The sequence below is a fragment of the Rattus norvegicus genome, chromosome 10 (assembly GCF_036323735.1).
Source record: "Rattus norvegicus strain BN/NHsdMcwi chromosome 10, GRCr8, whole genome shotgun sequence".
In the NCBI taxonomy this organism is placed as follows: domain Eukaryota; kingdom Metazoa; phylum Chordata; class Mammalia; order Rodentia; family Muridae; genus Rattus; species Rattus norvegicus.
This window is the reverse complement of record NC_086028.1, coordinates 19,613,604-19,630,328: the sequence shown is the minus strand read 5'-3', so window position 1 is coordinate 19,630,328 and position 16,725 is coordinate 19,613,604. Positions and strand designations below refer to the sequence as shown.

General features: G+C 42.9%; 1 protein-coding gene across 5 annotated transcripts in view; it reads left to right on the top strand.

The window, feature by feature from the left end:
• Dock2 (dedicator of cytokinesis 2) overlaps positions 1-16,725 on the top strand; it is a 417,576-nt gene that overhangs the window by 118,659 nt on the left and 282,192 nt on the right. For all 5 annotated transcript variants that reach the window (XR_010055204.1, NM_001419946.1, XM_039087140.2 and 2 more), the window contains exon 23: positions 2,173-2,281. Coding sequence is in view for 4 of the 5 variants with exons in the window: in NM_001419946.1 (NP_001406875.1) it covers positions 2,173-2,281 (109 nt within the window). In the remaining variant the exon portion in view is untranslated. The remainder of the gene's footprint in view (positions 1-2,172; positions 2,282-16,725) is intronic.

The window sequence follows — 16,725 nt, the reverse complement described above, 5'->3', positions numbered from 1 at the left end:
TAGGTTTCTCAAGAGCTCTTGGCTTTGAACCCAATCCCAGAGACAGAAGCTGCACTCTGTGAAGTTCTGACGACAGAGAAGCTGACAAAAGCGACTCCGGCTTGCCTATGCAAAAAGGAAGTTTATCATAAGGGCAGTTGCACAACTTCTGAACCTCAAATAGACTTAATGAGATGTAAGCAACTGGGAACACGGTGGTCGCCAGGATCTCTTCAGGGGCGTTCATGAACATTTCCCCCAGAGCCCTGCTATTTAAGATGACTCAACAAAACCCATTTAAAATAGATTTATTTTTATTTTAAGTGTATGACTATTTTGCCTGTATGTATGTTAGTTTACCACATGTGTACAGTGTCCCTAGGGATCAGAAGGCATTTGATCTCCTGGAACCAAAATTACAGATTTTTTCAACTGAGCATGCTGGGAACTGAACCCAGGACCTCTGCAAGAACAGCAATTACTCATAACCACTGAGTCATCTCTCCAGCCCCAACAAAGCCCATTATAATTTTTCTCCTTAATAAAAATGCGAAATCCCACAGGCAGGGGAAGGGAATTCTTTGTGACCACTCAGTTATTGATGGTAGTGAGCAGGTCATTGAGCAGGAAAATGTGGCTAAAAACCATCTTTGTGAATGGAGCAGGCAGGTTCATGAGGATGACTTGCTCAAAACCATCACACATACAAATATACAGGGGAGGACACCTTGTAGGGAGAACACATCTGCAGCCATGAGGGAGGGAGGGAGAGAGAGAGGGGAGAGAGAGAGAGAGAGAGAGAGAGAGAGAGAGAGAGAGAGAGAGAGAGAACAAACTCAGTAGTACAGAACAGAAAGAACTAGGGTGATGTAGTTTATTGATGATGTCCAGGTGAGGAAGTGAGGAAGAGAGGCAGAGGGCCAAGGACACAAAGAGAGATATGGCCTTAGAGGAAGAGGGTCACAGGGGAAGACAGGGGATGAGGGGTAGAGACAGAGGCAGTGATAGATAGAACACACACACATACACACACACACACACACACACACACATACACATACACACAGATACACACAGATACACACACACACATTCACACACACATACACAGAGAGAGAGGGAGGGAGGGGGCGAGAGGGGGGGGAGTCTTGCTGAAGGATGCAAGCTGAGACACAGAAAGGTAGGAAGAAGCCAGTGAGGGACAGGTGGAGATTTCACAGAGACAGTAGTGAAGTGGCTCTGATTGGTTGGCCTGTTAGGGAAGGAGAGCAAACAAACCCTTTAAGTGTGTCAGAGCTTTATCTCAGGAAAGCACCTTTAGCAGAACAGGCTCAGGCTGGTTCCTGACATGTGGGCTGTGACCGGAGAGGTGCTCTGTATCTGAGCTGAGGACAAGAGTGTTCTTGTGTGCGCGTCACACTGGATGCCACAGATTAGGCTGTGGATATTTCATGCTTGCTGATAAAAGCTTATTTGGAGAAGTCATGGGCTGAGCGAGGCTCCTAGGCCTCGGGAAGGGGCTCAGATTCGGTGAGGGAGTAGCTTCCAGGCAGCAGCCCGTGTCTATATTAAGAGAACACCTGAGTCTTTGAAAGGACAAACACCACCACCATGTTCACAGTAGCCGACCTCCTTGGTCAGATGGATGAGGGTCTGTTTTGTAAATTACACATTTCTGTTATGTTAACACTAGTTTTTACATTGATAACATGAGGGCTTTATATTCAGAGGAAGACAATTTTGAAGTACATAATAAGGGGGCAGAATTGAAGGGATAGGTAAGCATTTAGCCCTGACCCTAAGACTGGCTGTGGGAATTCAAGTGACCAGCAGGTGGTGGCTAAGTGGGAGGAAAGGCACACTTGAAAATATTTCTTCTTGGGGTTTCCAGGAGATAGAAAATTCAAGGTCCACAGCTCAGATAACATTCCTTTCTTTGTGGTTCGTCAAGGTAAAAGAAGGAAGGTGGAAGGGGGGCAGGCTTCTAATGCTCTGTGAGTCTGAAGGTGTCTGTTGAGTGCACAGCACCAAGGTTCCTCTCAGAAGGATAAATATTGGTTCCTTCCTCTCCCCAGCAAGTCTTTATGTCCTACCCATTTTCATTTCCATTGGAAAGGGAGGTGGTGGCTACAGCGCCCACTTTCAGATGTCTTGCCACCTGGCTTGAGAAATGACCCGAATGTCTTCTCACAGGCTTTACGAAGGCAAAGAGCAGATGGAGTTTGAAGAATCCATGAGACGGCTCTTCGAATCTATCAACAACCTGATGAAAAGTCAGCACAAGACCACCATTCTTTTGCAGGTTGGTTCACGCTGCAAGATTCCTCTGTGCCACCCAATACTGACAGCGTGCTCTGCGCTCTGAGCTGTTTGCTTTTGTCTGACATCAGCTAGAAGTCTGGACTGGGAACCTGCTTTTAGGATTATGAGGATCAAGGGCTCCACTAGTGGGAGGAAACTTATCACCTGTGGCTCTTGGATGTCCCAGCAGCTCCCTTTGGAATCTAGATAGAAAAATGCTAAACATGGCCACTTCTAGTGCTGAGACAGGAAGGTGATGGTCTTCCCAACTGAGGTTCTGATATTCTGCTTTTAATTCTCAATGCTATCAATTCAGGTATCACTTGGGGATTAAAGAGTCCCCTCAGTGGATAAAACAGAGGATGTGTCATCTAACCATGGTCCTAAGCCTGTAGACATCTTAAAGACTATCCCTGTTTTTCGTGTGTGTGTGTGTGTGTGTGTGTGTGTGTGTGTGTGTGCGCGCGCACGTGCGCACATGTGCGCTCGTGTGCTTGAGAGAGTGTGTGTGCATGTGTGAGACAGCAGCTGTGCGTGAGGAAGAGTTTCATAGCACTAACTCCCAAGTACTGGCTAGGGTGGAGGTCATCGTGAGGTTTTCTCAATAGAGAAAACCCAAATCTGTTTATCTGGGTCAATGACTTTTTTTTCAATAATTTATTTTTTATTCACTTTTGGATCAATGATTTAATGCAGATTGCTTCTTTTTTTTTCTTTTTTTTTTTTATTAACTTGAGTGTTTCTTATTTACATTTTGAGTGTTATTCCCTTTCCCGGTTTCCAGGCAAACATCCCCCTAATCCCTCCCCCTCCCCTTCTTTATGGGTGTTCCCCTCCCCACCCTCCCCCCATTACTGCCCTCCCCCCAACAATCACGTTCACTGGGGGTTCAGTCTTAGCAGGACCAAGGGCTTCCCCTTCCACTGGTGATCTTACTAGAATATTCATTGCTACCTATGAGGTCAGAGTCCAGGGTCAGTCCATGTATAGTCTTTAGGTAGTGGCTTAGTCCCTGGAAGCTCTGGTTGATTGGCATTGTTGTTCATAAGGGGTATCGAGCTCCTTCAAGCTCTTCGAGTTCTTTCTCTGATTCCTTCAACGGGGGTCCCGTTCTCAGTTCAGTGGTTTGCTGCTGGCATTCGCCCCTGTATTTGCTGTATTCTGGCTGTGTCTCTCAGGAGCGATATACATCCGGCTCCTGTCGGCCTGCACTTCTTTGCTGCATTCATCTTGTCTAATTGGATGGCTGTATATGTATGGGCCACATGTGGGGCAGGCTCTGAATGGTGTTCCTTCTGTGTCTGTTTTAATCTTTGCCTCTCTATTCCCTGCCAAGGGTATTCTTGTTCCCCTTTTAAAGAAGGAGTGAAGCATTCACATTTTGATCATCTGTCTTGAGTTTCATTTGTTCTAGGCATCTAGGGTAATTCAAGCATTTGGGCTAATAGCCACTTATCAGTGAGTGCATACCATGTATGTCTTTCTGTGTTTGGGTTAGCTCACTCAGGATGATATTTTCCAGTTCCAACCATTTGCCTACGAATTTCATAAAGTCGTTGTTTTTGATAGCTGAGTAATATTCCATTGTGTAGATGTACCACATTTTCTGTATCCATTCCTCTGTTGAAGGGCATCTGGGTTCTTTCCAGCTTCTGGCTATTATAAATAAGGCTGCAATGAACATAGTGGAGCACATGTCTTTTTTATATGTTGGGGCATCTTTTGGGTATATGCCCAAGAGAGGTATAGCTGGATCCTCAGGCAGTTCAATGTCCAATTTTCTGAGGATCCTCCAGACTGATTTCCAGAATGGTTGTACCAGTTTGCAATCCCACCAACAATGGAGGAGTGTTCCTCTTTCTCCACATCCTCGCCAGCATCTGTTGTCCCCTGAGTTTTTGATCTTAGCCATTCTCACTGGTGTGAGGTGAAATCTCAGGGTTGTTTTGATTTGCATTTCCCTTATGACTAAAGATGTTGAACATTTCTTTAGGTGTTTCTCCGCCATTCGGCATTCCTCAGCTGTGAATTCTTTGTTTAGCTCTGAGCCCCATTTTTTAATAGGGTTATTTGTTTCCCTGCGGTCTAACTTCTTGAGTTCTTTGTATATTTTGGATATAAGGCCTCTATCTGTTGTAGGATTGGTAAAGATCTTTTCCCAATCTGTTGGTTGCCGTTTTGTCCTAACCACAGTGTCCTTTGCCTTACAGAAGCTTTGCAGTTTTATGAGATCCCATTTGTCGATTCTTGATCTTAGAGCGTAAGCCATTGGTGTTTTGTTCAGGAAATTTTTTCCAGTGCCCATGTGTTCCAGATGCTTCCCTAGTTTTTCTTCTATTAGTTTGAGTGTGTCTGCTTTGATGTGGAGGTCCTTGATCCACTTGGACTTAAGCTTTGTACAGGGTGATAAGCATGGATCGATCTGCATTCTTCTACATGTTGACCTCCAGTTGAACCAGCACCATTTGCTGAAAATGCTATATTTTTTCCATTGGATGGTTTTGGCTCATTTGTCAAAAATCAAGTGACCATAGGTGTGTGGGTTCATTTCTGGGTCTTCAATTCTATTCCATTGGTCTATCTGTCTGTCTCTGTACCAATACCATGCAGTTTTTATCACTATTGCTCTGTAATACTGCTTGAGTTCAGGGATAGTGATTCCCCCTGAAGTCCTTTTATTGTTGAGGATAGCTTTAGCTATCCTGGGTTTTTTGTTATTCCAGATGAATTTGCAAATTGTTCTGTCTAACTCTTTGAAGAATTGGATTGGTATTTTGATGGGGATTGCATTGAATCTGTAGATCGCTTTTGGTAAAATGGCCATTTTTACTATATTAATCCTGCCAATCCATGAGCATGGGAGATCTTTCCATCTTCTGAGGTCTTCTTCAATTTCCTTCTTCAGTGTCTTGAAGTTCTTATTGTACAGATCTTTTACTTGCTTTGTTAAAGTCACTCCGAGGTACTTTATATTATTTGGGTCTATTATGAAGGGTGTTGTTTCCCTAATTTCTTTCTCGGCTTGTTTCTCTTTTGTATAGAGGAAGGCAACTGATTTATTTGAGTTAATTTTATACCCAGCCACTTTGCTGAAGTTGTTTATCAGCTTTAGTAGTTCTCTGGTGGAACTTTTGGGATCACTTAAATATACTATCATATCATCTGCAAATAGTGATATTTTGACTTCTTCTTTTCCGATCTGTATCCCCTTAACTTCCTTTTGTTGTCTGATTGCTCTGGCTAGAGCTTCAAGAACTATATTGAATAAGTAGGGAGAGAGTGGGCAGCCTTGTCTAGTCCCTGATTTTAGTGGGATTGCTTCAAGTTTCTCTCCATTTAGTTTAATGTTAGCAACTGGTTTGCTGTATATGGCTTTTACTATGTTCAGGTATGGGCCTTGAATTCCTATTCTTTCCAGGACTTTTATCATGAAGGGGTGTTGAATTTTGTCAAATGCTTTCTCAGCGTCTAATGCAATGATCATGTGGTTTTGTTCTTTCAGTTTGTTTATATAATGGATCACGTTGATGGTTTTCTGTATATTAAACCATCCCTGCATGCCTGGGATGAAGCCTACTTGGTCATGGTGGATGATTGTTTTGATGTGCTCTTGGATTCGGTTTGCCAGAATTTTGTTGAGTATTTTTGCGTCGATATTCATAAGGGAAATTGGTCTGAAGTTCTCTTTCTTTGTTGTGTCTTTGTGTGGTTTAGGTATAAGAGTAATTGTGGCTTCGTAGAAGGTATTCGGTAGTGATCCATCTGTTTCAATTTTGTGGAATAGTTTGGATAATATTGGTATGAGGTCTTCTCTGAAGGTTTGGTAGAATTCTGCACTAAACCCGTCTGGACCTGGGCTCTTTTTGGTTGGGAGACCTTTAATGACTGCTTCTATTTCCTTAGGAGTTATGGGGTTGTTTAACTGGTTTATCTGTTCCTGATTTAACTTCGGTACCTGGTATCTGTCTAGGAAATTGTCCATTTCCTGAAGATTTTCAAGTTTTGTTGAATATAGGTTTTTATAGTAAGATCTGATGATTTTTTGAATTTCCTCTGAATCTGTTGTTATGTCTCCCTTTTCATTTCTGATTTTGTTAATTTGGACGCACTCTCTGTGTCCTCTCGTTAGTCTGGCTAAGGGTTTATCTATCTTGTTGATTTTCTCAAAGAACCAACTTTTGGTTCTGTTGATTCTTTCTATGGTCCTTTTTGTTTCTACTTGGTTGATTTCAGCTCTGAGTTTGATTATTTCCTGCCTTCTACTCCTCCTGGGTGTATTTGCTTCTTTTTGTTCTAGAGCTTTTAGGTGTGCTGTCAAGCTGCTCACATATGCTCTTTCCTGTTTCTTTCTGCAGGCACTCAGCGCTATGAGTTTTCCTCTTAGCACAGCTTTCATTGTGTCCCATAAGTTTGGGTATGTTGTACCTTCATTTTCATTAAATTCTAAAAAGTTTTTAATTTCTTTCTTTATTTCTTCCTTGACCAGGTTATCATTGAGTAGAGCATTGTTCAATTTCCAAGTATATGTGGACATTCTTCCTTGATTGTTATTGAAGACCAGTTTTAGGCCGTGGTGGTCCGGTAGCACGCATGGGATTATTTCTATCTTTCTGTACCTGTTGAGGCCCGTTTTTTGACCAATTATATGGTCAATTTTGGAGAAAGTACCATGAGGAGCTGAGAAGAAGGTATATCCTTTTGCTTTAGGATAGAATGTTCTATAAATATCTGTTAGGTCCATTTGGCTCATGACTTCTCTTAGTCTGTCTACATCACTGTTTAATTTCTGTTTCCATGATCTGTCCATTGAAGAGAGTGGGGTGTTGAAATCTCCCACTATTATTGTGTGAGGTCCAATGTGTGTTTTGAGCTTTAGTAAGGTTTCTTTTACATATGTAGGTGCCCTTGTATTTGGGGCATAGATATTTAGGATTGAGAGTTCATCTTGGTGGATTTTTCCTTTGATGAATATGAAGTGTCCTTCCTTATCTTTTTTGATGACTTTTAGTTGAAAATTGATTTTATTTGATATTAGAATGGCTACTCCAGCTTGCTTCTTCTGACCATTTGCTTGGAAAGTTGTTTTCCAGCCTTTCACTCTGAGGTAGTGTCTGTCTTTGTCTCTGAGGTGTGTTTCCTGTAGGCAGCAGAATGCAGGGTCCTCGTTGCGTATCCAGTTTGTTAATCTATTTCTTTTTATTGGGGAGTTGAGCCCATTGATGTTGAGAGATATTAAGGAATAGTGATTATTGCTTCCCGTTTTATTCATATTTGGATGTGAGGTTATGTTTGTGTGCTTTCTTTCTCTTTGTTTTGTTGCCAAGACGATTAGTTTCTTGCTTCTTCTAGGGTATAGCTTGCCTCCTTATGTTGGGCTTTACCATTTATTATCCTTTGTAGTGCTGGATTTGTAGAAAGATATTGTGTAAATTTGGTTTTGTCATGGAATATCTTGGTTTCTCCATCTATGTTAATTGAGAGTTTTGCAGGATACAGTAACCTGGGCTGGCATTTGTGTTCTCTTAGGGTCTGTATGACATTAGTCCAGGATCTTCTGGCCTTCATAGTTTCTGGCGAGAAGTCTGGTGTGATTCTGATAGGTCTGCCTTTATATGTTACTTGACCTTTTTCCCTTACTGCTTTTAATATTCTTTCTTTATTTTGTGCATTTGGTGTTTTGACTATTATGTGACGGGAAGTGTTTCTTTTCTGGTCCAATCTATTTGGAGTTCTGTAGGCATCTTGTATGCCTATGGGTATCTCTTTTTTTAGGTTAGGGAAGTTTTCTTCTATGATTTTGTTGAAGATATTTACTGGTCCTTTGAGCTGGGAGTCTTCACTCTCTTCTATACCTATTATCCTTAGGTTTGATCTTCTCATTGAGTCCTGGATTTCCTGTATGTTTTGGACCAGTAGCTTTTTCTGCTTTACATTATCTTTGACAGTTGTGTCAATGATTTCTATGGAATCTTCTGCTCCTGAGATTCTCTCTTCCATCTCTTGAATTCTGTTGGTGAGGCTTGTATCTACAGCTCCTTGTCTCTTCTTTTGGTTTTCTATATCCAGGGTTGTTTCCATGTGTTCTTTCTTGATTGCTTCTATTTCCATTTTTAATTCCTTCAATTGTTTGATTGTGTTTTCCTGGAATTCTTTCAGGGATTTCTGCGATTCTTTCAGGGATTTTTGCGATTCCTCTCTGAAGGCTTCTACTTGTTTATTAATGTTTTCCTGTGTTTCCCTAAGGGAGTTCTTCACGTCTTTCTTGAAGTCCTCCAGCATCATGATCAAATATGATTTTGAAACTAGATCTTGCTTTTCTGGTGTGTTTGGATATTCCATGTTTGTTTTGGTGGGAGAATTGGGCTCCGATGATGCCATGTAGTCTTGGTTTCTGTTGCTTGGGTTCCTGCGCTTGCCTCTCGCCATCAGATTATCTCTAGTGTTACTTTGTTCTGCTATTTCTGACAGTGGCTAGACTGTCCTATAAGCCTGTGTGTCAGGAGTGCTGTAGACCTGTTTTCCTCTCTTTCAGTCAGTTATGGGGACAGAGTGTTCTGCTTTCGGGCGTGTAGTTTTTCCTCTCTACAGGTCTTCAGCTGTCCCTGTGGGCCTGTGTCTTGAGTTCACCAGGCAGCTTTCTTGCAGCAGAAAAGTTGGTCTTACCTGTGGTCCCGAGGTTCAAGTTCGCTCGTGGGGTGCTGCCCACGGGCTCTCTGCAGCGGCAGCAACCAGGAAGACCTGTGCCGCCCCTTCCGGGTGCTTCAGTGCACCAGGGTTCCAGATGGCCTTTGGTGTTTTCCTCTGGCGCCCGAGATGTATGTACAGAGAGCAGTCTCTTCTGGTTTCCCAGGCTTGTCTGCGTCTCTGAAGGTTCAGCTCTCCCTCCCACGGGATTTGGGTGCAGAGAACTGTTTATCCCAGATTGCTTCTTTAAAAGAAAAAACACACACAGTATAGTTATAGTTGCTAATTTAAATAGCCACACCACCTGCCCTTACACACCCAGGATTGCCTGGCCTCTGGTTAGAATTACCGGGAAAGAGACAGTCAGGGAGAAAGGAGGTGGAGAGGCAGAGGGAGTAGCATCTGCCCAGGGAGGGTTTGCTGTTGATGCCTTGAGTAACACAAGGATGCACATTAGATCTTGAGTAAATTCGGATGCCTAGTTACCATCAGTGGGTTTTAGTTACCTACAGAGCAGGGCTAGGATGACATGGGTGGGGTGGGATGGAGGTAGAAAGTTCCCCAAAAGATTTTAGCACAAAGCAGAGTTTGGGAATCACTGCATTGGTTTCGTTTGGTTTAGTGGATACTGAGAATCTATGGGTATGAGAGAGGTTATTGAGTTTTGTATCCTTATGGCCGTAGCACTTAGGGGAGCCCTGGTATTCGCACCTAGGAAAAAGCTTGGAATGAATGAGTGCACACCATTGATGTAGAAGCTGAAGTGAAGCAGCTGACGTGCCTTCCCCTCGAGTCTTCATTGCTGGAAGCCACATGGGTTTCTAGTGGGAAAGCCAGGATTCAGATTCTCCTGTCCAGTTCTGGAAACAAGGCTCCAACAATTGCAGTCGACAGTGTGTGACACCATTCATTCATCCATGGATGTGGAAGTCCTTGGGATTCGTTAGGACCACCGACTTCACAGTTTTAAAATTCCTTTCCATGTGCAGTTTTTTTAAAAAAAATGCCTTTCCAATATTCCCTTTGCTGCTTAAAAGAAAAGAATAGTTCCTATATCCCTAGAAACCTCACTCTAATGAAATGGATAACTGGAGCAGAGGTAACCTGAAATGTGGCAGGGTTTGATCTCATCTCCCACCCCAGCCTGTATCACTTAGAAGCTACACAGCAGTAGGAGCAAACAGAGGGACAGGATACCCAGTGAGGGTGAAGGGTAACTAACCAGTTACCACGGGAGTCTCCAGGAAAGATGCTGGGGCATAAAACAGACGATGAGCAAACAGAAAATGCCATTTGGAGAAAGGTGGAATAGAACAGAAGTAGCCCAAAGAGGTAAAGGAGCCATGGAGAGAGAGGGGGGGGGAGGGAGAGAGGGAGAGGGAGAGGGAGAGGGAGAGGGAGAGGGAGAGGGAGAGGGAGAGGGAGAGGGAGAGGGAGAGGGAGAGGGAGAGGGAGAGATCATCTTGGAGCTATTTTGTCCAGTTTTTACACCTGATTCCTTGTGATGAACAGCAGATATCTTGTGAGAGAAGAAAAAGAAAAGGGGAGAGGAGTAGGAAAGGAGGGAGAGAGGAAGAAGAAAGAAATGATACATGCAGTCAGGGGGTAGAGAGGGCTGAGTTAGCACCTCCCTGACAGGAGCCTGGGTTCAGGAAGATGTTGTTCACGAGCAGTACGACCTTATTATGTCGAACATGCAATATCTCAGCCTCTCTTTTTCTTCATATATAAAACTTTACTGTTTGATGAAGTTGCAAGAAACGCTGTCTACAAAAGGACAGATTATAAAATGCTACACAGCTGCGTAGCGCTAATGCGATTGTTACGGTTTGTGCATAAGTCATTTTAGTCCGCTTCTTATTGTCTGGGTAGACTTAGAAAAGCTCTGCTTCCCCAGATCACACTGTGTCTTCTCAAGGCTTCCACCCCTGAGCCATGCAAAAGGGCTTTATCTCACTTTAGAATTTGCTCCAAGGGCCAAATTTAGCTTTGTGGATTTGCATAAAGTCAAAGGTACTTCCTGCCTATTTCTATGGCTTCTGAACAGTGATCAGGAGGGACTTAGAGTCCTCTCCAATTTTAAGAGCAGTACCTTGGAAGAGAATGTAAGCCCGTTTTACTGTGTGAGGAATGGGTTAAACACAGGAGGGAGGTCAAGTTCATGCTGGCAAACCCTGCACAAGGAATCTTCTATAGTCTATGACCTTCACAATGGGAGGGAGAGCTGTGACTTTGACTCTAAGAAGTCTGAGTGGAACTGGGAAGCTTCAGTCGACTCTATACACGAGCTTGTAACCCTCAGCACTAAGCACGTCACTTCATTTTCTAGGCCTTGATTTTTTTTTTCGTTTTGTAGAATTAAAAATATGTCAAGTTGTACAGATACTTTGTAGGGTTAAAAGTAGTGTGTGGAAAATGTGAAACATGGGCCTGTCATTTAGCGTAAATACTTGTTAGTCGTTGTGCTGGCTAGTTTTGGTCAACTTGACATAAATTAGAGTTATCTAGAAAGAGGGAATCTCATTTGAGAAATGGCTTCTATCCTGTTGGCCCATAGGGATGTCTGGGTCATGGTGTGAGAATACTCACAGTTGACTTTTCTGGTTCAAAATGAGCATTTCCAGCTGGGCAGACACTTACAGCAGGAGCCCTCAGGCGTGCCTGCTTAAGTTATCAGTGACGCGGGTTTGGTTCAAATCTTGGCTTTGTCCGTTTTGAGTTCTGGGACCTAAGCAAGTTCTTTTCTGTTCCTAGGGCTCATCTGGCTCTGTGAGGTATTTGTATTTTCAGTGGTTTTCTTTATCCGTTGTTGACATGGCAACAACTCACTCAAAACCATGAAGTTAATTTAAGGCCAGTTGTTCAGAGTAGAAAAAAAAAAACAATGCAAATGCCTACCATGTATTGAGTGCCTAATCTATATGCCAGGCATAGAGCTGGGCTCTTCACATACAGTGTTCTTAACCTAACCAGAAATCTGCAGGGATCCACAGTTCCCAGTGTTCGTAGAAGATGATAAATTAATAATCTCATTCCGAATTAGACTTGTCCTAAGAGGAAGAGCTAGAATTGGAAGCCATAAAGGCTCTTGAGTTCAAAGTCAATGTTTTTTTTTTTTTTTCTATACCACAGGAATGATTTGGGCCAAAGGCTTCTGAGAATTTTCAGTAATAGGCCACACATTCAGAAGTGTCTGTGTGTGCAAGCTGTGTCTCGAGGGCTGATGAAAGTGAGGGGAGTTGACAGGCTCAGCAGTGCACACTCACGACACTCATGATCTACGTGTAGCTGCACTGTGAGTGAAGGGACTATGCTGACAAATTGCCACCTTTTCAAAAGTCATGATATTGCAAAATGCCCGTTTTGATAGTCTCAGTGGAATTAAATGAATAGATGCATTAAATGCCTTGCTGTCTTGCATGCCCCCCTGACACTCATACTGAGAGCTGTTGGAGTGCCCAGGAGGGCGGGGACATTCTGGCAACATTAAATGTTCAAACACCTTTTGGTGGAACGAATGAAAGCGTTTGGCTTCTCTCTTGTTCCCATTGTGTGTGGTTGTTTCTCTTGTGTTTCATCATTTATTACATGTCACGCTGTTGAGTAAGAACCTTACAGATGTTGTTAGCTCCTTTGATCTGTGTAGCAACACCTTGTAGTGCAAATACTCAACCTCAGCTTTTTAAGATGAGCAAAAGAAGACTCAGAGGGGTGGAGTAACTTAACCACAGCTCTTGGATTTGGATGAATGCTGCAGAAGAGTTGAGTGCCATCAATGTTACTACCACCGACAGTAGTGTAGAATAGCCCCACTGAAGATCCAAATCTTTATGGCAAAAGGCAAAGGAAAGCTACCCGAGAGAAAGACGAGCAGATGTCCACGCTCGCGAGGGCCAAGAGGCTTAAAACTGCTTTCCCTTTCAAACTGGTGTAAATGTTCTAACCAACAGGGAAAAACAATAGCTCATTCCTGAGAAGTGTCTCACAGATTACAGCCTGAATTCAGGGCAGGGAAATGACATTCTGTACTAACAGCAAAAAGGGATTGGGGATTTTGGGATGGATTGGAGGTTAAGAGCACTTGCTGGTCTTCCAGAGGATCCAGGTTCAATTCCCAGCACCCGCGTGGCAGCTCTCAACTGTCTGCAACTCTAGTTCCAGGAGATTAGATACCTCAGACAGACAGACAGACATGCAGATGGAACACCAATGCACACAAAGTAAGAATAAATACATTAAAAAAAAGGGAATTCTCCTCCAGATATTCAAGTGATTATCGATTGTTTAATCTTGTCCTATTTTTCAACCACATATTCCATACTTGGGGAAACGTTTGGGAATGATAGATTCCATGGCAAGGAGTTAAGAAAATTTGTCCCAACCAAAAAGCTATAGAAATACTAATAACTCAGGTTTTTGTTTTTTAATGCAGTCTTCAACACCAAATAGGCAACTGTATTCTCTTCAGTTTGCCGGTTAGAAAAGAGGAGTCTAGAAATAAGATGCCAGACTTTCTTTGAACTTGAGGGCAGATGGCTTGCCTTCTCATGCTGCTACCATGGGTTGCTTCTACCGCCCAAGCTAAGGATCCAATCCTTGGCCATGACCCTGTTAGGCAAGGGTTCTACTGCTGAACTACATCCCTGGCCTGTACTCTGCTACTCTAAACATCAAGTCCTACTGCTTCCTGCCAACCTTGGGGGCCAACAGGATGTTGAGTTGCAGAAAAACGGAAAGAACATGTTCAAGAGTGCTCAGTGCCTAAACCAGGATGTACATACTGTTTAACAAAAGGACACCATTGTTTGGCAATGATTCAGGGGTGGCCAGGAGCTTCAGATCTAATTGTATGCAGCCTGGATTCACACCCATGGACTGAATCAGTGAGCAAACCTGGAGTCAGCAGCACATCTGCTCTTTTCCAGGACAGTTCGCTATCTCTAAGGGAAGAGTCTTCATGCGCCAGTGCTGTGGTGTTTCCTATTTCCATGGGCCTCAACCATCTGTCCTCTGGCTAAACTAAATGGTTTGGCAGGGAGTGACTAGTGTTTAGCTCTGGGACCAGAAAGATGTCAGGCTTTGTTTTGTAATTGTGTATTCCTCCTACACACGTCCTGTTTGGAAGTAAGTCTGTGTCTGTTGGTAGCAATGCCGGCCACTGGTGGGGGTAGGATTAATGTATACCAGGAAACACTCAGCACACAAGTATCTGAGAATTTGGAGATCAATTGTTTGGTATTGTTTCCACTGTTTGCTCCCAGGCCAAAGTGGTCAGCTCTAGGTCATGTCTATTTAGACCAATGGTTCTCAACTGTCCTGATGCCACGATCCTTTAACACAGTTCCTCATGGTGTAGTGACCCCCAACCATAAAATTATTTTGTTGCTACTATATTACTGTAATTTTGCTATTATTATGAATCTTAATGTAAATATTCGTGTTTTCTGATAGTCTAGACAATTCCTGTGACAGGGTGGTTTGACTTCCAAAAGGGATGTGACCCACGGATTGAGGACCACTAATCTAGACAGCTGATTTCTAGTGTCCTCCTATGCTTTTTGCCTGGGCCAGTCAGACATTGAGTGAGGTAGGGTCTCTTCTCAAGAGTTGTACCTGGCTTTTTGACAGAGGAAGAAAGGAAATCCAGTTGATGTTGTGAGATGGCTTATTAATCTGGTAAGCGTTCCTGATGGCCATTCTTTTAACTATGTACCCGGGTGCTGAGGGAGGTCCTTCACCTTAGGAAGGTCAGTAAAACCAGACTTCTGTTTCAAAATTGAAAAGAGAAAAAAAAAAACAGAGGGATGATTTTAATCCAATTTCTTCCCCGAATCAGCCTTCTGGCCCTTACAGAAACACCCTACTTGCCAAGACAGAATGTCTTTCCTTCAGCATGAAGGGCAGTAGGAAAGCATGCTGGGTAAGAGTCAGCTGAGCCATCTGGGACACATCCTGGCTTGTTACTGTATGGCTTCTGGCAAATTATTTAGCATCTACGTACTACAATTTCCTCACTTGAAATCAGATGACAGTATCTACTCAGAATAGTTGTAAAAATTAAACAAGCTATTGCACATTAGGTATTTGGTACAGAGGAACTTTCCAGTAATGGTTCCTACTTGGAAACCTTATGAGTAACAATCCTATTACAGAAGTTTATAGGTACTGTATCTGTGTGCGCATACCTATGCATGTGTATTTAAAATAATGCTACAAAGTAGGAACATAATATGGGACGAAAGTAAAAAGTCCACAGTATCATCTGATGTGTAACGGTAGGAATAAGGGAAGCAGCAGTAAGAGTTAAAGTTAACCTTTACTGCTCCTAGATGTCTTACAGACCTACAAGCCTACCTGTTTCCAGTTTACAGGCTTCAGACAAGCAACAAGTAGAGGTCTCCAATAAGTTAGGTGACTGACCTCTTTCTTCCTAGGAGTAACACCTGCTATCAGTTCAGAAATTCCAAGGGAAGGCCATAAACAATCTTCTGATCAGTGCTAGGTTGGACAGTAGTCATGGCCAGTTTTTTAAGTAGGCTTTTCCCACTCAACAAAAGAACTACAGGCCTGCCATTACTTGGCGGGGATGACCAGACCAGATGAACTTACCCACCTTCCTGTGGGTCAGAGGTAGCAGCTACAGAACCTGTTTGAATTATTACCAGCCTAGAGCTGGGAACTCAGAAGGTGCAGTCTTTCAGGTAAGCTTTTCTAGCTCCTTAGAGAGCTCCTGTGTATAGATGTTTGGGTCTGTGTCAGCTCCTGGAGATGCGGACACTGTTGAATGACTTTACATCTCCAAAGTAAGGCTCAGCTCCCAAAAGCCCTTTGGTGGTAGACACTCACATTCTGTCTTTCCTCAACTTGCTGAGAGCACCTTATCTTATCTTAATTATGCTAAGACATGATGTACTGCATCTAGGCACTGAAGAATGAGGGCAGTATATGGGAGAGGTGATGTGGGGAGATCTGGTCTACCTTATCGGGGCTGATGTGCTGAACATCATAATGATGTACTTTATATGACTTCATTCTCCTTTATCCAACCTAATGAGGCTTGGGCATGTGAAGTGGACCCAGTCTTATGCAGGGGTCATTTAGAGAGTTATGATTCACAGCCAGGTCTGTGTGACATCTATGTTCTTTGGCCTAATAGAGAACAAAGAACTTACTTCCTATGAGTGCTTAGACAAGTATTTCTTGGGTTATACCCACAGTTTGAGTCTCTTTGGACTCTGAGAGAGTGCGACCCACAGATGTGATTCCTTTTGCTGACACAGCGTCATAAAAACTGAGTAAAAATGATTCATCACTTCCAACCCACTTATCCCTAACACCCCTTCCTCTTATATGCTGGGTCCTGAAGACAGCCAATTTTCTTACATCTGATTGGTGCGTCCTGATCAAGATAGTCCTTGCCTGATGACGTTGTGATGTCCTGTGTCCTTATACCTGCCTGGAGGGATGTCATGATGACTCACAGCCTTAAAACCCTAGACTTCTCTGCAGTAGAAAAAATATCCATGGTTCATATTTGTTGTAACCACTATTTATTGAAATTGTTTGATCACAAACCTCCCTTTTATCTATAGAAAACCTTACACCATCCTGCCGGGCATGAATGCCCTTTAAGGCCTTGTTTAAAGCATTGGTTGTTTCCTCTTATGATCCAGAGTTGAAAAAAAAAAAAAGAGAATGAACTCTAGACCCCAGTTTCAATAAATATAAAGAAAAGGGTCTGACACATTTGACAACATACAA